Source organism: Gymnogyps californianus, chromosome 5 (genome assembly GCF_018139145.2).
Source record: "Gymnogyps californianus isolate 813 chromosome 5, ASM1813914v2, whole genome shotgun sequence".
NCBI lineage: Eukaryota > Metazoa > Chordata > Aves > Accipitriformes > Cathartidae > Gymnogyps > Gymnogyps californianus.
This window is the reverse complement of record NC_059475.1, coordinates 25,096,599-25,119,864: the sequence shown is the minus strand read 5'-3', so window position 1 is coordinate 25,119,864 and position 23,266 is coordinate 25,096,599. Positions and strand designations below refer to the sequence as shown.

At 39.9% G+C, this 23,266-nt stretch overlaps 1 protein-coding gene across 1 annotated transcript in view; it reads right to left on the bottom strand.

Moving 5' to 3' along the window:
- Positions 1-6,153: 6,153 nt before the first annotated feature.
- Positions 6,154-23,266, bottom strand: part of TTC17 (tetratricopeptide repeat domain 17) — a 60,929-nt gene continuing 43,816 nt past the window's right edge. Inside the window, exons 17-25 of the mRNA XM_050897114.1 lie at positions 19,332-19,502; positions 18,400-18,650; positions 17,224-17,389; positions 14,631-14,751; positions 14,134-14,293; positions 13,589-13,672; positions 11,776-11,895; positions 9,439-9,582; positions 6,154-7,085 (exon numbers count right to left, since the gene is read on the bottom strand). Coding sequence (XP_050753071.1) covers positions 6,954-7,085; positions 9,439-9,582; positions 11,776-11,895; positions 13,589-13,672; positions 14,134-14,293; positions 14,631-14,751; positions 17,224-17,389; positions 18,400-18,650; positions 19,332-19,502 — 1,349 coding nt within the window. The 3' untranslated portion in view covers positions 6,154-6,953. The remainder of the gene's footprint in view (positions 7,086-9,438; positions 9,583-11,775; positions 11,896-13,588; positions 13,673-14,133; positions 14,294-14,630; positions 14,752-17,223; positions 17,390-18,399; positions 18,651-19,331; positions 19,503-23,266) is intronic.

The window sequence follows — 23,266 nt, the reverse complement described above, 5'->3', positions numbered from 1 at the left end:
TTTTCCAGCAGTATTTGCAACCCAGGTGGAGAAGCCAGAAAAAAAGCAGATTGCAGATGCTGTACAGTCTCCTTATAAAAAAAAAATTCGCTTTTGAGCAAGTGTTCTACCTTCCCAAACAAGTCAGCAGGCTGAAAGCCAAACCAAGTCTAGTCAGGCCTTGGTTTAGTCAAAAAGGCATGTCTTAGATAAGCATGTAACGGAAAAGGTGAGGGAGAACAACTGTTCGTGGTCTCTTCTAATACAAGAAGTAGGAAACATCACAGGAAACTAGCAGGTTCAAAACAAACAGATACTTCTTCACCGGAAACTAAACTGAACTCTGGAACTCCCTGCCATAGGTGACTATGGATGCTAAAATGTCTACGATTTAGAAAATGGACTGACAAAGTAACGGGAGACAACTCTGCAGTGTTACACAACGGTGTTCAAAGGGAGGGATGCCAGTGCACCAAGGGGTTGGTGCGGCAGGGCAGGGCGCTCTCAGGGACGGTGCCCCAGGCCCGGGACCTCCCTCTGCGCTGGGAGCTGGGAGGGCGCTCCGGGAGCTTTCATCCCATTGTCTGGGGGATGTTTCTATGCTTATCCTTGTCCCTCGGCACCCGCGCCTGTGCTGGCTGGGGAGGCTGAGCAGCTCTCGTCCTCCAAAGACTACGAGGACATATGGCGCATCTGAACATGCAGAGGACCACGTGTCAATGGCAACGGTTTTGCAGCATCGACTCACGGCTTCTCAGATATCCTTCTCCTTCTCCTCTGACTTCTCCAGACAACCAGAAGAAACCATCCACTCAGGCCACCTCTTTGTCCTTTTTACCTTGTCTGGTCGTGCAATCAGAAACAGTCTCTGATGCTACAAAATCAGGACTCTCGTCTTCCTCGCTCTTACCTGGAGCTTTCTCTCCCTCCTCTGAGATTCTCACTGCTAAAGCCTGCTTTCTTTTCCCTGTTCCCAGAGAACGTGGTTTGCTACCTTAGCTCCTAGCATGGCAGTTGGATAAAACTGGCTTCGCCTGGGCTTCCTCCATCTATTTATTTTGTCTGGATTGCATCTGCCCACAAGTTAGTGTCTCTTAATGACTTTTAAATATTACTTCTTTGCTCCTCAGTATATGGACCACAAGACAGTGTACAGCAAAAGGCACTCATAAGACATAGTGGTAACTCATGCTATCATACTGTAATCTGTAACACCTGCAGCTCTGGGAAATAATTTCTTTTTTTAAAAAACAACAGTAGAATTAGACAATTATAGAGAGAAGACAAGATTGGATTTAGACCGAAAAGCAGAACAGTCAAAAATTCAGCATTAAAGTTTTCTATTAAATTGTACTAGAATGATGACTGCTTGATTTGGCGGAGTACTGTCTTCTCAGAGAAATATGGATTGCTTGGATTTTAAAACCAGCAGTGGTGTGGACCGACTGCAGCCAGAAGGTTTGACTGAACAGCCATCTGATCCCTGGCCACGGAATGAGCTCCACAAAGTCTGTAACCACTGAAAGCCTACTGTGGGCAGATGTCTGGGGCTGTACACACTTCAGAGCATAGATTGGCTCTTCTGTGAAACACCCGGCATGCTGTGGGCACAAATAAATATAAGTAGCAAAACTCTGTTAGACTAGTAATAACCCAGTTCTGAAGGACCGAACATGGAAGAGGCAGCCTGAAACTAGATTAAAGAAAAAAACTCAACAAATCAAAACACCTGCCTAAGACAATCCTCCTAGATTATAAATACTACAAAGCTAACTCATGCTCACTTGTATTTGAAACTGTTCCTTCTGTGGCACTGTCATTGCACCTCCTCTGGGACTATTGTACTCAGTTACTATTATTTTTGCTCTGGAACCCAGAAGCAGATCATTAGCTTTAAAAGGTTAAAAAAAATCAACTACTTGCAAAAGTTCAAGGGGCTGCTTTTTTTAAGCAGTCAGCCTTATCAAAACACTGTTCCTAATCAATCCTGAGCTTTTTAATACTTAAAAATGAGAAAATCTTAAAGTAGGAGAACCCTCTCACTTAATTCAGACTTTCACTTTCTTAACGTTATATGTACAGAATATAGGTTGTATCACTCTTGTGCAGATTCCCTAAAAATAGTAATAAGTTGCCTTTAAGCTCGCTGCCTGTCCTTTCCTGGTAGTCATTCGCAGGACAACCTTCTGTTGGCTCTCTCAGATGACCAACCATCAGACTTCAGCAAGAAGACCACAAATTGATAGGAAAGCTTCATAAGCTTCAGTGTTCATAGACCCGTTTGCTTTGTTTGAATCAATACTGGCACACTTGAGTACATTCAGCAAATTAAGAGGGGGGGAAAAAAAAAATCAACAAAAGCAACCCCACAAGTGACAAAGCTTACTCTTTGGGGACATTTCTTTCCAGACAGTCTTGTTGACCCAAACATGGCCAGCTGGTCCTCTAAGAAATCAAGGCAACCTGCAGCACTCCAGAAGGACACCTCTAAGTGATGCTTGAGATGGGAGGACGACCCTGAACCTGCCACACAACATCCAGTAGCTCCAGAGAAGAGGAGGAGCTTGCATTTTTCTGAATGCCAAGGGAAGTTCTTCTAAAGCATTTTCACTCTTTCAGTGCTGATACAGAGACTACTAAACTCTTCTTATTCCCTGCTTCATAGGTCTCCACACAATTATTTTTAATTTGTGTTGCTACTATTTGTATTCTCTGGCACTACAACTGTTTCTCATACAAAGACATAAACTGCAATGATTCCAGCTCCAAAAAACCCCGTATGTTCTAAAAAGACATCAGACAATGTGTGGGAGGAAGAGAGGTACAGCAAGGACAGGAAATGCCTTGCCTGAAGTCATACAGGAGGACAGCTACAAGGATAGGAACATTACTATTCATGAAGGAGGTCTAAACCCAGGAGGTCCTAAATTGCTAGCCAGACAAGTTCATGACAGCTACTGAAAATCACAGGAAGCGAAAGCATCACTGCAATACCACAAGAGAGCTAATACAGCATCTTAGGCTATATCATACAATTGTTCGGGAGAGGTTATGGGTTTTTCTTTTGTTTTTAATCTTTTTCCTGTAAGAGGGAAGGAGGGAGGGTTAGAGAGTGGAGAAAGAAGGTTGTAAGCTCCATCAGAAAACTTTTCCGATTAAGATTTTCAGTCTGTTTTGAAAAATGGCCATCATAGGTGATGCAAGGTGTCCACAGGTGACAGAAATTAAGATCCCAGCCTCCATTGCATTGTAAAATCTGTTGTTTGAATGTGATGCTATGGTCACATTGGGTGCCAACATGGTATTTTGGGGTTTTCTTTTTTGTATGGCATCAGTGCAGCCCTGACCAGTACAACTATGCCATCAGTGGTGAATGAAAACCGCCACTCCATAGACAGAAGTATCTGATTCTCTTCCTGTAGATTTTGCCCTCAAAAGCCCCATAATGTTAGGAGCATGTTGCTATCTGCAAACAAATGGAGACATTTTTATCCCCATCTATACTTCATTTCTGGGTATGCTCTGACAACAACTGAGAAAAAACCCATTTTTTGGAGAAGAGAGGATTGTGCCATTTACCTATGGTTATGTCATCCCTAAATTAGACTGCTTTGGTGGTACGTTTGGCAGAGCCAGTCAATACAAAATGAGTTACTAAGTCTCATTATTAGAAATCATATTGAAGTCCAGTTGGTCAAAGCTACCTCAACAGTCAATGGAAAGGAACAGGCAGTTCAAACAGGCAATTTGTCACGTTCTACAACAGGGAGGGTGGATCACCCTCTCAAGATAATAATCTTTTCCATTTACTGAAGATAGAGCCTAGACAACTACCTTAGCTTATTTTAAAATAGCTTAAGCGGAAGGAGATGAATGTCATCCTTAAATAGGTAGCTCATCCTGCAGAGAGTTGTGCCTTTGCTCTGTAAAATTCACTGGCTTCCCTTTCAACATGCTGCCCAACTTGTCTTCTGTTCGTAAGATCAGCATAATTAGTTTTTCTTTGACTAACATTCGAACACAGCCAAACCACTCAAAACCACCATTCTTTGCATTTATACAGGAGAGTTGAAGACATGGAGATGAGAGTCTTCCATTCGCCTTCTCCAGGGTGGAAGCCAGCGTTCCCCAGTAGGTTCATCAATGGGTGAAATCTTTAAGACACACGCTCTATTGCCGGCATTAGGTCAAGTTTATGCTCTCGAGTAGATCTTTTTGCTTCCCTGCTTCAGTTTTATGTACTGCTTCTGCAGTACGCTTCCAGGAATTAACTGTATTTTCAGAAATTTTAGGTAAGAGGGAAGCATGGGCTATTTTAAAATTAGTTGTATAGCAGATACAGCACACAGTAACTGAGTAGCAAATGAACAGCTGTACATACAAATTTTATGAGAGTAAGGCAGTACACATACCCTTAAAGTACTTAATCAAGATTCAGAAAAAAATTACATGAAGTCAGACTACCGCAGTTTTCAAGAACCATTTATAAGGTGCAAGTTCTCTAGAAATGCAAACAGAGCAAGAGGAGCAAAAGCCTGCTATCTCCTTGGTGGTAATACCAATTTATAGTATGGTCACGCACACAAAACTTAGTGTTCCTGCCTTTTGTATGATGTCCGTATACAGTGCACTGCATTTCTTAATAAAAAAATACTGCAGTAAGCAAGATGTAAACTGATGTGAGTATTAATGGTTAATTTTAAGTGCCCGTCAGTGCTGTCTATAAGCATAATCCTTGGTGATCCAGAAAAGGTCTATTTTAATTCCATCTTTTGTCAAAGCCAAGGATGACCATCTGTGCTCCACATATTGCTGCTTTAGGTTTATGGACCAGCCTTACTCTTCACTTAAATCCCGGCATCTCTCATCATCAGTGAGACAGACGCAGTAGAAAAGAGTTCAGCATGTGGCAATCACTTGATTTGACCATATGACACATTAGGAAACCAAGTGGTAACGTGGATCCTCTGTACCAAGAGAAGTTTTTGCACATTACATTTTAAAACTAGCACATGAAATGGAAGATTTACCAAATCTATTTAAGTGACTCCCAAGTATTTATCAGCCACTATAAAAGTAAAGCAGATCAGTTAACGAAACTGAATAAAAGCAGCCTCTCTGCGCATTGCTTTACTTCAAGGAAAAGCCTTTGCTCTAACTTTTTTCTAGCTCAAATGGAACTTCTTTCTATTTACTTGTACCTGCCTTACTGGTTTCCCCTCCCACACCTCTATGTGAGAATCTCTGTAATTCATTATCCCAGTCCATGATCCTAGTGGTGATGTATCAGACCATCCAGAAAGTGATCTTCCTCTTGGAGATTATATAGAAATAGCTATGCCCATCTCCAGTCAACAACATCCACCCTTCAAGCAGCCTTGGGAAGGGAAGGCTTTGACATGCTGTTGGCTCTGTTGACAAAAATTTAACACATTCACCCATTTTTCATAAAAATCTACCCAATACCTGCTCATACCTCTGTCAGGCTTTCTAGATGAACAAAAATTACTTGCAGTAAAACAGAGATAAATTTGCATTAGAACTGCTCAACTTCAATTACATATAAAAATATTGAGGGATCCTTTTATGAAGTAAAAAGTTACAGTATTAAAAAAATTACGTTGACGTCATAGTTTCCACCACTGCCATACTTGCTCTTAATTTGCACCACTGAAAGAGGAAAAAGATTGGGGGAAAAAAAAAGAGTAAGTTCATAAACACTGTTAGTTCTTTAAACAGAATCACTAAGCAGTATGTTTAACACTAAAAGCTGCAGGGTAGGTTACATGACAGACAGCTGATTTAGTTAACTTTCCCTTATTTCCTTCTGACACAGAAAAGGAGTCAGGCACAGAGGTGCAGGAAAATTTCCACTGATACGCAGAAAATCATTGTCTAATCAGGAGTGTTAAAGGCTTTCCTGCCTCCCAGCTCTGTCTGCTCCTGAGGAAAGGCTGTAGCTCCTCAAGCCTAGACTCTCGCAAACGGCGCATGACACAAAGATCAGAGGAGAAGCTGTGTTTTGTTCATAAACAATTTATTTTATTTCAAATATGTGCCCTTGTTGATTCAACAACGATGTCTGGAGAATCATGTCCTCCACCAACCAAAGAGAGAACTGATTTGGAAATCTTCCACCTGGCTTATTTGCTGATGATACCTTGACACCGCCTCCCTCCTCCTCGGCAGCTGAAAGTATGGCTCAGAGTGAGCATAAACTTGCACCTTATTCTGAAATGGCTAAAAATACAGTAAACAAAGAATTAGTAAATCAACCATTCAGGGAGGCAGAGGGCTATGAATATATAGACAAATATAAAACATCTTATTGGGATTTTTAATGATTTTTTTTTTTCTGCAAGTAAGATTAAAAACCACTTTCACGTTAGTGTCCTGCTTTTCCCTCCTCATTTCCTCCTCATCCTCCAACAGAAATAAACAATTCCAAAAATGCTTGATGTTCCTAATGTTTTTTATAAACATCTAAAATCCTGTCCCTCTCCTTCCAAAAAAGCAGGTAACGTGGTATGGAGTGAACAAGACTGGACAAAGCATGAGTTTCACATGGATGAATTGCTGATTATCTCTTCTTACTATTTGGTATGGGTGTGTGCTTTGCATTTCCATTGACTTAGATCGTAAGACATGAAGCAAGTTCTTTTGGATGTTGATGCCAATCTGAGCATTAAGGAAAAACTAACAGTGCCTGGGTCCTGGTACAGGTGGTCATGGACTCATGGAAGTTTCTTGGTTTAATATTTACACGGATGTTTTAAAATTATGGTCTGTGAAATATATTTTCCAAAGATGCTCCTATATTTGAGAAAAAAAATAAAAGAACCCTTGATCCAAATCCCATCTCTTTTTTAAAAGTCTTGTTAAAAATTTTGATTCATCAATTTATCTTAGCACACTTAAGAGCAGAATAGAGAATAATGACATTTTTAAAAAAAGAGAGAGAAAGATGCTGATCTCTAAGGAGACCGTCGCTCTTTTTTCATAAGTAAATGACACTGAATGGTGCGGATTCGATTCTTTGCTGGGGCAAACTCCGGCTGAAGTTTTAGTGTTGACTCATACCATTTCATTGCCTTTTCAAACTCTTCCTATAAAGGAAAGAAACAAGATTGTAAAGAGTCAGATTCTAAAGAACAGTAAACACTTATATTTTCTATGCCTTTCCTGTCCTAAGTAGTTGAGTAGTATGGTATGCACAAAAGTAACTGAACCAGTCCTTGTGGTTTAGGATTTTTTTTTCCCCTCCCCCAAATAACTCTGATATTTTCTTGGGCTAATGACCCAATTCTGCATACTCCATCAAAGGGAGTCAAATCACTGCTGAGCATTACTGACCAATGTTCTCGCCTTTGCCTTTTAATAGTAGATCTTAGCATTCTTGCTGTAAAAGTAACTTTTAAAAACAGATTTCAGTCAGAATTTACATAGGTCAAAGCTTTAAAATCTTGGACAATGCAAAAACATCAACTTTACTGAGAAGCTAACATTTTTAGAAACAACTTGAAATTATTTTCAAAAGATTACTCAAAGTAAAGAAAGTAAAAAACAAAAAAAACCCCAAAACAAACCCCCAAAACTTAAAAGAGCATAGAGTAGCTAGACAATTTCAATTGATAAGCTGGACTCCAGAATGGTAGTAAGAAGCATTCATGCTGAAATAACACCTATTTTTATATAGCTGAAATCTAATTACCTATGCCACTCCACTTTTTTATTAACTAGGAAAGCATGCCAACATCCAATAGCATATTAGAAGAAAAACGAGAGGGGAAAAAGACCCAAAACATTCTGGGTTTTTCAGTCACTTTCAACACTGTTTTTGTTCTCTTAATTTCCTTTTCGCAGTAACTTTATTTGTACAGTAGAGATAATATTCATTTCAAGCCACATTATAAACACTAAGTAGATCACTGTGAGTTGTAAAGTCTTGATTTTTTTAAAAAAGTGTATTTTAATATCGTTGCAACAGGAATTACATAGAAAATCCCATATTAGTTTGTGGGAGCACTGACAAACAGCAATGAAAACAAGAATCAGATTTTTCCATTTTTAGATGCAATCATTTACATTTGCTGTGATCTGATATTACTTTGATGTTCCTTTAGATTCCCACATCAATAGTTCCTATAGCATCCATCCAAAGTTCTCAGTCCTTAACATGGCCAACTGTTTCCCCTTTGTAAGGCAACTTACTGAAAAGTTTTGCAAATAAAGGAACGTTGGCCTCTATAATGCTATATTATTAATTAGCATGACATCTTCTACAACCTGTTGGTCAGAGTCAGCTCTCAAATACAGCACGTTAAATATGATGTAAATAAACTAACTTGTCTTTAGTACAATTTGACCCAGAAGATAAATTTTGTCCTGTTGCTACAGTCATTTCATATAATGAATATGGGGCTTCATTGAGATAGCTCTCAGATCCACAGAGAATGAAGTTATCCTTCGGCACTGTGCTAACTTTAAAAAGACATTGGCAACTCAAGCATCAAACTCCTACTTCATTTCTTTCAGACAACTGTCAGAAGTAATACCTTAATAGAACAAAGTCATGCCTTTCTTCAGTTTGTTTCCATTGTGTGTTTGACAGTACTGTGCATTTCTACTCTTCTCAACTCTGATAGCCATAACACAATTACCTGCTCAACTTGCCCTGTTATCTCTGTGATCCCCTCAACCACAGGAGCAAAACATTAAGGACAAATCTATGACAAATGCTGAAAACTGGCAGGGATACATAGGAACATGTGTAATTGAAAATACTTTTGACACAGACATATATATATATCAACTATGTCTCAGTTTAATGGTGCCTCTTTCACCCTTCAAATATACTGGCCCTGTTAACGATAAGGATGAAAGAACCAATCCAGCATTAGTAAGATAAAAGGAATGCACATTTTGTGTTCAGAGTGAGCACTGAAAGCTAAATTGCAGATTAGAATATATAAACAGTATGAAGAAATTCGAGTTCAATCTGTGAATTATTTTGGGTGTCGATAATCCAGATATTGAAACTAAACTTCCCTTGTGTTTGTTCATTGCAACTGTGAACTGGGTTTTACTTATTATGCTAAGCTCAGCTCTTCAGGATAGAGACCCAATTTATCACTAATTTTCCAGTATTATAAAAATATCCTGTGTTTAGACAGGCAGCCAACCAAAATTATCAATTGTTTGCTACTGTCTTAACAAAGCTTTGCAGACAGCATTCTGAAGCCAGCTTATAAAAATGTTGGCCTTCAAGTACTAAATGAGTAGTAAGAGTAAAGTGAGTAATAAGAGTTTTGGCATTCAAAAAATATTCTCTTGTTGATCCTACCCCAGTTTCTTGAATGCTGCTCCTCCAAAATTACTTGTGAAAATAAGATATTTTTATACATATATGCACACACACTGTACCAAAGACAAGACATAACTGGGTGACAGCACACTCACCATTGCTACGTAGACATTTGCCAGTGTGAAATGATTAACCACAAAGTGTGGCGCTATTTCCACTGCCATGGTAGCCACAATGATGGCATCATTCCAGAGTTTTGCATTGTGGAAGATGTTTGCTAGGCTTATTAGTGGTACATCCTAGAAGAGAAGAGCAAGCGATAAACAGTGAGGTTCTTTCCATTGAAACTGTCTCAGGATCAGCAAGACAAACAGAAGACTCTACCACCTGGCCACTCTCACTTGCTTACTGCCCACTCCACTATCTGGTGACTTTGAAAGTGATGAGTCAGACCTATTTTACTACAAAAGGGCATTTGGACCACAGTTATAAACAAAAAACCCTCACATGCACACATCTGTTCACAATAGTAACAAACACTACTGTTGTATAGGCAACTGAAAAATTAACTCACTTGTGTCCTAGTATGTACCTTTGTTTTTCAGGTGCTCTTACACTAGTTTTTTCCCCAAAGATGAGATGCATTCTCAGAGACAAGAAAAGCTGTTTGACTGCCCTCCTTCAGCTCTTGCATAGAAGGGGAAGAAATATGAATATAAGGGGACAGCAGGGAAGTGAAAAAAAGGGTCTAACCATTAGTGCAACTGATGCACTGTTTTTTATGCTGCCTCTGCCACAGAATTCCTATATGATGCTGGATAACAGCTATAAATAAAACTTTCTCAGCTAGTCACTGATGCTATGTTTTTTATTTCCTGGATTTCCAGACTGTGACCTTGTCTGACCGACAAAACTGTTGAGCCCTGACAGCCATAACAGACTCTCTGGGAGGCTGGGCTTCACACCTTCAAAGGACAAAATACTGCTTAGTAGCAAGTCTTAGGTGCCCTCAACAGGACAATAAAAAATTTTGGAAGTATTTGATCCCTGCCTCCTTGACCTCTACAAGCCAAGGAGTACCTTTGGTGGGTAAGTCATTCATGTTTGCAAAGCAGATATTATGGAAGTCAGAATCACAAAAGCAGCGCACAGGAAAATTAGTGACCTTTTATTTACATGAGAAAAAGCAAGAGAAAGTAGCGAGAGTGCATAAAACCAAAGACGAGAATAAAACAAAATATTAAATAGCTGTTCATTCAGTGCTAACTCTCACTGAGTTCAAGTTGCAGCTGTATCTGTACAAACAAGACCCACAGTTTTCTCTGGAGGCAGCTTCAGTACGGAGGATAAAAACAAGGCACAAATTTGGAGAGTCAGCCAGTCCCAAGCAACATTATATCACATTTCTAGAAAACAGCACTACTGTACCATAATCTTGCCAAACTGTAGTTTCCAATCCATACTCTGACCCTTACAAGTCACGGAGTTAAGGGCGCCATTTCTGAGGAACCATTCCCAGTTACATAGAAAGACAGGAAAATAAGCCAGAGCTTGTTGCATTAGATCTTGGTTCCAACCTTGTTTTAAAAGGACAAGCGCAAAGAGACAGAATTATGGGGGACATAGATACATAGGACTTGCATTTCTGAGTTGAGGCATTTCTACTGTTAATGGCTAAATCCTCCTAATAATATCCTGAGAATGTAAATTACTTCATCTGTCGATTTTCAGAGAGGGATTTAAGATCAAGATTCAAAAAGGAGTATAGATTTTGCAGTGCTGCACAATTTGTTGCTGAGGTCCCAAAGTGAAATCTGCAATGTTGAGTGAGGAGCCTATATTGCATTTATCAGTTTGCAAGGGGGATCTTGGTGTATAAGAATAGACATTATAATGCTCAGCATACCATGTGGCAAGGTGAAGAGTACAAAGCACTTTAGTCAACTGAAACACTGACCAGAAGATTTTGTTCAAAGTACTGCCTTTTTTGGAGTAAAGTACAGAACTGTTGCACAAAGTCAGGCACTAGTGTCCAGCTGAGATTCACAGCCCAAACACTTAAGATTTAAGCATTTAAGTTCTTTGTTTAGATATCACCTCCTCCCCTCTTTAAAAGCACAACCAGAAGATACACTCCCCACATCTTAGGTTAGAAGACTTGTCCAGACATAGGCTGATGAAGATTCAAAGTCCTACATAACAGATGGAAGTTCAAGCCCCCATTGCCCAGAGAGGTGTCAAACCCACTGAACTGCAGGAAATTCCACTGAACCTCTTTCACAGTTATCTTTTTTTTATCATTATTTTTTAAAAAGAGACAGTCCACACTAAACAGGTGGTGAAAGTCTTGAGGTTTCACCACAACTAGCTAATATCTAATACATTATAGACACTTGATACACACAGTGTTGGCCTTAACAATAGTCTGTGAAAGCTCTATTGTGACAAGTAAAACATTATTTCATCTGAGTAGTGGGCACATGTGTACACACCTTCATGTGATGGGGTGCATAGTGCAATGCTTGCCGTAAGCAATCAATTGCCTTCTTTCCTTGGCCTTTCACCCTCCAGTAAAGAGCTGCCATGCTAGAGAGGACCCATGAAGTCTGATTCTGGCAAAAGAAGAACACAAAAACCAGTCATGTAAAAACCTGTAGTAAACAATCTTCCTGTCTTTCATGCTTCCAATTTATTTGATATATTGAGTTAGAGGGTGTTACACTTAAAAATAGCATTAAACTATTTCAAAGCAGCAAAAAGTTTATCTAACAACATATATGCAATAGCCAGGTAAATGAGATTGCCAAATGAAACACAAATTCCAAATGGAACATAATTCCTTCTTAAGAAAGGAACAGCAGCTAAATCGCTTTAAAGAGCAACAACAGTTTCAGCAGCCACAACAGCTTCTAAACAGCTGTCTGACGCTGAGCATCTAGATGTGTATACACATTACCCAACATAAAGCAAAAAATCTAACTAAGTTAGCTGATTGAACTCGGAGGCTCTCTGTAGTCACTGGAAAGAGAAAGGATGCTCTGGGATGCAGCTCAGAGCAGGAGCCTGACAAGCCTAGCTGATTAAGTTTGGTGCCTCTAGCTGGCTGACTCCCATGTCACATGTTAGAAAGGAAAATACTATGTGCTTGAACTCTGTGGACTCAGATAGAGTAAATGAATGTTTATGCTCACATATGCAATTAGATAAGTAGCCATCTTGATTTGTTTGATTAGCTCTTGTGAATACTGAATGAGACTGGTAGACAGAAGAACTGCATTTTATTTCCAACACAGCTAGCCTTGCTGAGAATTCTGTTTCTGGTCTCAGCACTAAATCTTCACCTGATTTGGATAAAGCTTGCTGTCTGTAGGGGGAACTGTAGCATGTAAGACAAAAAGTTAGTATGCATCTAAAGTGAAAAAAACTTAAGTCTTGTAACATGAGCATAAGAGTAACATCTTTACTTTCGGGAAATGACAAAGCTATATTGGCTTCAGTTTCAAAGCATAGTAAGTTCCTCAGATGGCTTTCGGTAGAATAGGCTAGGGGCACTGAACTGTTTTGGCTGAGCCCTCTTTTCTATATTAGTTTGGGATATCCTCCCCACTAGTTGTAAACATATAACAGCAATCCCTGCATCCTTATCTACCTTGCAGATCCTGGGAAAATTATGTCGCTAATCGTACCTCCTCCTAAGGACCTCAGCTGAGGTCCTTAGAGCCTTAATCTAGCTAGGAAGCTTGGCTTTCTCTGGGGAGAACAGAAAGTGCAGCCTTGCACATGGTAGCATACCTCTGCCTGAACGCATCTGACACTTCAGCCCAACACTGCATAACGTAAAAGAAAGTAGGCAGAGAAGAGAGGAAGCCCCTGCCTGTCAGCTGTCTGACCGCTGCATGCCAGGAGCGTGACTGGAGAGTTTAGCCATGGCTTAACTCAACTTCCCATAAGCTCCAAGTCAATGTAGCACAAAAAGAAAGAGGAGGGCTGACAACTGTTGAAATAGTTTAATATATATCAACAACCAGCAACACTGCTCACTACAGGGCTGGAAACATTGTGAAATTTGACAAGCTTAGGTTTTAGTAGAGCGCTACGCAAGACGCTTGACGGTGTAAGCACAGGATACAGCTCAACAAAATACCTGTGAGGGCATTACAGATGCTGAATAGACACAAATCCCTAGTCCAAGTATTAATACATTCCTTGACTGGGATTTCAGACACACAGTTCGAGACTGGATTGACCACTACATCAATCATGAGCGCTAAGCCCAGACTTCTCATTTTTCTCATTTACACATACCTTTTCCAAAGCTTTGGCTATTCGAGTACCAACTTGTTCTAATGACTGTGGTGAGTACTGGTCTTTGCCAAGATTCTGTAGCACCTGTGGAAGAGGAAGAACAAGTGCTTAGATGCTAGAATCTGGTAAGAGATGTCCCTCACTTGTTGGTTGCTTTTTTCCTAGCCTTTTACAAACACTGTAACCTGTTCCAACCTGAACATCACTGTCTATCTTAATACTACCTGTATCATCACACAATGTTGTAACTCCATGGCACTGAACACTAAGAATGGTAGAAGTTTATATATGCTCAGTTGGACTTTCACTAATTCATCCATCAAGAACTATAAATACAAAGACACTAACAGTGTTTTAGGATTTCCCTCAGATGGCTGGGAAAACATTCTGGTAAAATACTGCCTTCAGCTTGCATTGTTCTTACAGTTTCATCCAGGCATTCACTCACTGAAGGTCACTTCTGGAGACAGGGCACTGAGCTAAATGTGCCTTGAATCTGCCATGGTAGGGCCATTTGTGTGTGACAGCCTTCAACTCTGGCATACCTCTTTCAGTTGACTTTCTCCAGTGTAATGCAAGCTGGCCCGACTAGAGACACCTTGCAGGTGGTCCAAAGTATGCATACTGGCTGGTAGGTTTGGGTTACAAAGGGGCTCCATGGCTGGTTCTTGCAGCTGTGTGGCAAAATCAATGTGTTCCGTAATGCTACAAAGGTCATAAAACAAGTTGAATCAGTCAGCAGAAGAAAACAGAAGAGCCATTACAAAGTTCTTTAGTGAGTGTAAACTCCCCAGAACCTGGCAGAATCTCATTCGAGTAGCTCAAGAAGTAAGGGAAACTGGATCTTCTGTCTGCACTTGCACTTTTCTTTGTGAGTCTATTGATGAAATACTGCATAATGTTTTCAAACTTCTCTGAAATCCTGGCAGTTCTTTCTTACTTTAAAGAATACTAAAATCTTCAGTTTATGCACACTGAAGGCCATGTAATGGTCTTGCTTTGTGTGAGTAACTTATTTAAGGTTCATATACAAGATACTTACTCAATGTTTTTAGCAGAAACAGCAAGCCATGTGCTGGCTACAGTTGTAAGCTCTACCCTACGGAGTTTCAGGCATTCATCAGGACTTGGCCAGCCAAGGCTACGATAGTCACGCCTTTTTCCTTGAGAAAGGAGGGGGGAAAAAAGAAAAAAAAAAAAGGAACTGTCTGGAAGCATAAAGACATTCTACTTCAGTACAATGATTTACAAAATACTTTATACCAGTGGATACATTCCCTATGTTGTAAAAGTCACGGTCCTGCAGCCAGATTTCTTTAAGAACGTTCCTGAACCTAAATGGACTGAATGGAACTTGTGGGATCCAAAGACAGAACTGGATCCTACGCAAGACAGATTGGAGGTAGAGTTTTAAAACCTGTTTCATCAGCTACACATTAAGAACAATCGCCACTCTTGTTTACAGGTAACGTCTCTACTTAAACGTCCTTAAAGAAAGTTCATAAGTGAATCATCATTTATGTTCTACAGCTACAGTAAAAACTAATAAAAGTTGATTGCTCCACCTTCTGACAACCCCAGGTCAAAAACACTGCTGTTTCGTTTCAATGAATATTGTATAAGACAGGCAGTGGCTTCTACTGCATTCTTACACTCAAGATAGCAACATTTCTGAAACTATTAAGCAATTACGCTTCAGCCCTCCCATTTTGCAGAGAAGTTAACCAAGGCAGGGAAAGGTTAAATAACTTGCTTTATGTTAACAAATAGATCACTGGGAGAAACAAGAACCTGATCCTCACATTTGAGCCAAAGCCTTCTGAAATCTTTCCCTTACATTTGGTGGATACTGTACCAAGTCCTAGGAATCCAGCTTGTGTTAACTGTTAGGAAACATTTTCCTCTCATATCAGAAACATCCGAACTGTTTGGAACATAAGAAAAATTCATTGTAGCTGTAAATTTGCAGAGTGGGAAGCCAAGTTTAACAACGTGCTAGTCTATCACACCAGCTACACAGGCAGTATGTCAGTATTTATTTCTAGTTACCTGAAATTTTGCCCATTTGGATGCAAATCCTATTTCTCATCCAAGGTACAGTAAAACGCTTCACCATAATTTTGCAAAGTAATGATGCAGTCTGTAATACCATGTCTTTTGTAAAGTATTCTGATTAAAGGAAAATTAACTTTGAGAAACACTGGGAAACTTCAGAGGGGAATGATCAGTTCTCATCACCACCACTGTGAACTATCTGATTGTGAGTTCTTATTTGCATGAACGGCAAAAGACAGCGAGAGGTAGGGAAATGCTACACAGAGACAGTTCAGTAGTCTGAGAGGTAGTCAAACACAGGACAGCTAGCGTCATTTCCCTGTTCTACCAGGAACTCCCCAGGTGATGTCCAATGTTACTTAAACTTTTGATGACTTAGTTCTTGTAAAGAGGATGTCAGTGGATCCTGTCTCACAGGAGTGTTAGGAAGATAACTACTTTACAATCGAGGGATGCTATGTAATAAAGCCACAAAAGTAGCTCAGTGGAGAGAACATACATCAAGGAAAGGACAGGTGTGCGCTCATAAATGATAGTCTGTTTTCATGTAATCCCTCCCCCCTATTTAAATATTTAATTCAGTAACTTACATTTGTCAGTTGCTAAAAAAGGAGCTTGTTAAAGATTTAATGTAAAAGCCTTGAAAATGTGAAATCACTTTCTAGGTCATCAAATTGTCAAGGACTAAAATGTATTGGAGAACCCATCTTCGCTTACACATCAGCCCTATGACAAAGATTTTACCTCCACTGAAATCAAGGAAAGACAAAAAGTAGGGAGGCCAATTACTTTGGTTCTCTTCTTTGGCATCATTAGGTTCCAGCAGCTCTAAACTTCATCCCAAGCAACCATGTGCTGATGATTTCTGTCCACCTGAACACACCAGTGGAACTAGCTTGCACGATAATAATAGACCACTCTCCAATTTCTGTTACTCAACTAGCAAAAACTCCACCTCTCTCTCCAAACTGCCTCACCTATGTTGGTGCAAAACTCTACTCTTCTGTAACTCCAGTCTTCTGGAAGACAGTCTCTTCTCTTACAATATCACCAAACCAATTACAGGAGAACATTTAATTTTTTTTAATTTTATTTTTATTAGACCAAGTTTTCTGCCTTTTGTTTTTGAGTTGTGTGTCTTATATTTAGTCAGTAATCAATTCAGGCTCTCATCCTGCATTTGTCCCCAAAGAGGTGTGTCTCATCTGATTAAAACTGAATGGGCAGAGAAGTTAGTTTAAGAAAAAGATCATTAAAATCCCCTCTCTCTTTTACTACTTCTACGCACAATATCTACCTCTCATTCTCCACTCTTACCACCTCATCCCCAGAAGTTCTGGGAATTAACTAGAAAATTCTCATTCAGCAGATAAAGTTATGCTGCACTTCATGAAGAAGGTGCAGATGGAAGAGATTTCTAATTTTTCCACATACTCATCTAGAAGGCATATTTCACTACATAGTCTTTGTGATGCATATTTATGGTAATAAACCAGTGTAATATAAAAGCTGCAAAGGAAATAAACCAGAGTAATAGAAAAGCTGCAAACGACTTGCTTTCTCTAGAAGCAGCAGGTTACCTATTGGTCCAGGAGAAGGTATCTTTGGTCCACTGATCTCCAGGGCAGTCTGGTAAAAGTTTTCATTTTCTCCATTAGTCCCTTCTTCTCCATTTCTCCCAACTGGGTCCTGGAGATCCAAGCTTTCAGCTTTTGGTTTCTTTAAACGTTTGACCTGAAAAGTGATCTACCAAAAGAAGAGTATTGGCAAGATTAACAGTAAGAAACACCATGAACACTATCAGCTCCAATATACTATTTGTTTTAACCCAAAGATTCAATTTCAAAGATGTGACAGATGAGACCTTTCTCTCTCTCCCTCCTCCCTCCCTTCCCATCTCAACCCATTCTCTAAGCCTGCTCACTTTCACGGCATCACATCATGCAAACAAAGTACACAACTTCAATCTCTGACATAAGAGAAAACCAATTTAACTGCTAGAGAACTGAAAGGCATTTTTCAGTATATATTTAGTTTGTAACATGATGACAACAGATATTTCACTGTTCTCATGCTAACTGGAACTTTTGGTTAGAAACTTTTCTCCTTTGTACCTGTGAGCAAGAAGTTTGAAGGCACCCAGCATCATTCAACACCTAAGCTCTTGCTGCTGATAATCAAGAGTTATGATCATAGAATCATTTAGGTTGGAAGAGACCTTTAAGAACACCAAGTCCAACCGTAAACCTAACACTACTAAGTCCACCACTAAACCATGTCCTTAAGTGCCACATCTACCTCCAAGGATGGAGACTCAAGCCCTTCCCTGGGCAGCCTGTTCCAATGCTCGATAACCCTTTCAGTGAAGAAATTTTTCCTAATATCCAATCTAAACCTCCCCTGGCACAACCTGAGGCCATTTCCTCTCCTCTGATCACTCGTTACTTGGGAGAAGACACCGACACCCACCTCACTACAACCTCTTTTCAGGTAGTTGTAGAGAGCAATAAGGTCTCCCTTCAGCTTCCTCTTGTCCAGACTAAATGATGTCAGTTTTAGTGATGCAGAGGCCTTTCCTTCAGAAGATGGATTGAAACTACTTCTTCTTTTCACAAAAGCCATGAACCAGCTCTTTTAGGCCCACAGGGGAAGTTCCTACATGTATTCTAGTGTTAAACCCCCTGAACGGTCCTCATCTTTCCCTCCTCCACAATAGTAAGTCAGTACAAGACTTAAGTAAACTCATCCAAACTTACCCATTCAGCTTCATCATCATCACCACAGTCCCCAAAACAGGAGCTAGCCAGTCCATCCTGAGATCCTTTCTTTAGGACTCGGATTCCCTGGAGGTCCATCCGGCGACCTTTTACCTCCAGCGCCCCTTCAAAAGCTTCCTGAGGCCAAGAGTTTTCAAACTCATCCACCAAAGCCAGCATCTCTTCAGACATCTGATCATCTTCTAACCCCTCTATTCCTTCTGAACCGTTGCTTTCTGCAGTGACTGCGTCTAATAGGGAATACCATAAAAACATCAAAAATTCTCTTCTTGCTGCTTCCACAAATCGTATAAAAAGCATCTTTTTTTCTGTGATCTGACTTTTCCACTTGCACAAACCAAATATCACTGACTACTCACTGCATGCTGCAAATGGAGAGGGGGACTGCAGAATGCAGACTTCCCCACTGCAAAGAAGCATCAACTGTTGCTTCAAAAATCAACACCTCTAGACCACTTTCATCAGTTTCCTTTCTAACTTTCCAAACCAGAATTCTGGCTGTTTGAGGGAGTAAACACGTGGTGTCTTTTCTCTACATATGTGCATTAAACACTGAATAAAGCACTCTGTACCTTAACCATAGACACTTTTTTTCTTCCCTTCTGTCTGGCACAGCTGATACAGAATTCACTGAGGTACAACCAACATGTGTTTGTAGCGTCTTAGAAGAAACTACATCCTTTAGCTTGGAAAGCATCTAAACCTTGATCTCATTTTTTGATTTAACACATTTTGACGTTACACTTGGAGAAGAACAGTGAACAGAACGAAACTGGTTTTAAGGGTTACTTGTCACTTTACAGATGCGTGTGTGTGTGGAAATATAGCTTCTTGGAGGAAGGAAGACAGCTCTTCTGAAAAATCTAGAAACAGATTCATTTGCCCACACTGATTTTGTAAGGCTGACTTACTTTCCAGTCTCAAGAAGGAGGGATCCCTTGCTGAACTCTGAGTAAGGACTTCTGGATCTTCTGTACCTCCCTCAGAGTGGCCTTCTGCCACTGCTGTAACTGACTTATGATGGTCATCAAAGTATTTCTCCTTGTCATGACTGCCATCTGGATTTTTCTCATGACAGTGGCCTGAAAGAGAGAAGTTTACTGATACACCATGTAAGACCACTCCTCCTGGATACAAGCGCAAAAGCTGTACTGCGGAAGCTACAGTCTTCTAGTTTTCTACATACGATTTAACAGAATAATTCTACAAGGTATCAAAGACTTCATTCAGTGATTAAAAAGCTGACCTGCCTCTTGACAAGGCAGATCACCTAAAACAGTTACAGGAAACAATGTTATTAGGTATACACTGCGAACTACTAATGAAAGCAAAATCAGGTGTCTTTTGACGGAAGGTTGTACAAGGTAGGTACGTAGAAAATTACTGCATGCTGGTAGCCACCCCAATGAGCATTCCCAAGACATTTTTAGTGACACTGCACTGTATGTGGGAGTTGCCTGCCATATGAACTTCACTTAGACACCATAATGCTCACCTTGCTTACGTGCAAGAGAAAAAGGGCCAAGGCAGACTGATATGGGATTGCCAGGCTCTGACCTTCTGTGCCAGCAACAGACAGTACGTAGGTAAGACTAGCTCATTAAATAGACAGACAAAAGCTACAGGTATTAATCTATGCCAAAAATCAGAAGTTTATTCAGCTGAAAATTTAACTTCTATAATTCTGTGGTCAGGTTACAGGCTCAGATTCCACCAAATACAAAGATCTAGGAATAACATTGGAAAAATCCAAATGTAGAGCCAGTAATGAGCAGATTAAAAAAAAAAAAGTGCAAACTCGCACACCAGCCTTTAGGCATCCCTCAGTGAGACACAATTCAGCTTCCGGAGATTTTAAAGGGTAGCCACCTGCAACTTTGTAGCAGTATTTTTGATCTCAAATACTTTTTAACTAAAGATCTCAGATTTTCTAACAATAATTACTTGGCCAGTCTTTCAGGCCAGATGTGTTTAGAGAGCTGCTCCCCTGGCTGGCCCCCAGAGCCGCACAGGTAGGGACAGGATTCTCCACGCGTGTGAGAGGCTGGGAGCGGCCCCGAACCCCCTGCACAGCTATGGGACCGAGACACAGACCAGGGGCACCTGCCTATCATCACACGGCAAGCCTGTCACCATGGAGAAAAACATATTCTGTGTACAAAGCTGCTGCTCTCAAATCCCTCCTTCCTTTATTTCAATCACTTGTGAGTGAAAATAGCATACATATACAAAAGAATTAAGAAGCGCATAGCGAATCAAAGCTTAAATTAAATGCAAGATTCTCAAGTATGTTCCCCATTCTACCCTCACGAATGTAAATTGTATTGCTCCATGCATATGGAAAGCATTATTTTTTTCAACTGGCAGCATAAAATACGAATGTGAATAAAGTAGATCAGTGACTCCTTTCTTCTCATGCAATGATCTCATGTTACAAAAGAATATTTTTATATGTTACAAAAATCCCATGTTACAAAAGAATATTTTTTAGGAATATTTTTAGCAGGACGAGAGGATGGCTGTAACTCTCGTGTAAGGGTAACCTGTTCCACCACTTCTCAGCAAAGTGAAACTATAGCTTTTTGCTGTATGCTCTCTTCTTTTGCATCTGTGAACACTCAGGTGGCATCTTCAGAGGAGACAGACACCAGTATTTTCTGGGGTGTGTGTGTGTGTCACCAAATCAAACAAACCCCCCTATATTCATATACCCTCTGTGAAAACTATTTCTTGCTCTACCTTTTCTGCTGTATACAAAAGAAGTCAAACAATGTTATGAGTAAATACATAAAACAGAAGCAGTTAACTTCATAAACTCTCTAACATCTGCCATAGTTATACTCTGCCTTTCCTACTCTATCTGTCATTGATTCTTTCTTTAATCCACTCCCCACCTCCCCCATACTGTCCATAAAATTAATTGGTTGCATTAAACAAAAAAAAATAATCACTTCAATATATGGAGATCCTCATGTTTAATTTATGAGAAATGGTGTGCATAGAACCCTAAAGCTGAAATAAGTCCCCCTGCCTGACATTAAACCAGTCTGATTTTGATGCAAGTCAGGTGCTTCTCAGTAATGTGACGACCACAATTCCCTTTGCTGAAGATCAACTCATCATTAGTATAAAGAAAAAAGCAAAGGAGCTGAAAAACAGACAACTATTTGTAACTGAAATAAAAACGCCAAAAAGAGAAAAAAACTGGAAATAGCAAGCAGAAGGAAAAAACCATGATGGCACTTAAAATTCTACTTAAGACCAATTCTGTTAATATTAATTTACAAACACTGACAGCTAAAAACAGACTAGATGAGAGTACCGGCTTTCTTGGGATCTGAGAGCTGCTATATATAGAAACCTGGCGGCCTAATTTTTTCAAATTGCTGCTTTCAGTTGTCTGACATTGCAGGAAAAAAAAAATGCTGGTCGAAAAAACAATGGAAGTTCAAGATCTCTGATGAGCGCACCATGAAGTTGGTGGTGCTGAAATACTGCAAGTCAGAACTTTACAGCTTGTCTCAGCTGGATGCCTGAAGACCAATGGGGAAGACCACCAGGTAAGAGTGTGAGACCAGCAAGGGAACAACGTAGCCCCAAACTCCAGGCACATTCACTGGCTGTAGAACATTAGTTGTATCATTGCAATACTTGGAGCACCTTAGCTGTGTGAAGGGCAAAAGCGACTGCCACCCTACAAATGCTCAGCTATGTATTATTTATTAACGTTTCACATATATTCTGGTTGTCTAAATACGCACATGTGAATTTTGGTGTAAAGTCCTGACACAGTGATAATGCAGCTACAAAACTTGGAAGTCTAAAACTACTTCACAGTACTTGATCAATTCAGCTTACTCCATCCTGAAAACTTACTAGAGAAGGATCACTTTCTTGCTCATTTGTTTTCTGAGAGCAGCTGTTGCCACTTTTCCTATTGATTCTGCAGAGCTAAGAAAGCTCAGAGGAAAGTGGATCAGAGTCTGTCCTACCTTGTGTATTATGAGACCTGGTTACTATGTTCCAGGCAGTGAAACAAAGATGCTATAGAGATGACACAAAGTAAGTGTCTGGGCCTTTATTTAAGTGACGAAAATAACACAAATAAATAGTCTGATTGTGCCAGGTTAATGTAGAAATTGGGAGGGGAAAAAAGACAATAGTTCCTAAATTATAAAGCAAATCCATTGGATAGAAAAAGCAAATACAAAAGCTAAACTGAAGCATCGAGACCTTGGAGATTAAAAGCAGAACACAGTATTATATATGAAAGGTCTCTATTTCTCATATAGTTCTAGTTTGTAATTTTTTGGGGCCAATGTGAATGCACTTTTACAGCATTAGTACAACATACATTTTAAATACAGAAAAGATCTGCTAGATCATCCATCCCATCTAATACTAACCACCTTCTTGATTTTCAGCACCCCTCTCAAATACCCATCAAAGTTGTGGTACCTACTGCAGTTGGTAGGACTAAAAAACCCCAAACAAGAAGTCAGACTTAAGTTCTTGTTTAGGAATTGGATGATTCCAAACTCGTAAGTTGAAAGCCACTTAGTGTAAGGAAAGAAACACCCAGAGTGTTGACATCTGTAGCAAGGAAGGAGAAACAGTAGGAAGGAGAAGTGAGGCAGTAACTGATGTTGAAGACTTGTTCCGTCTATAAAGGATAACAAATATTTATTCTGAACTATTATAATACTTCATATTGCCACATTTCTCAGAAAAATCACACTTGGAAACAATTATGAACTTCCCTTATTACATATACACTTTTCTGGTACTACGTGGGTTTTTTTTGTTTAAGAGCAAACTTCTGTCAATTTAGATGACTCCAGACCCT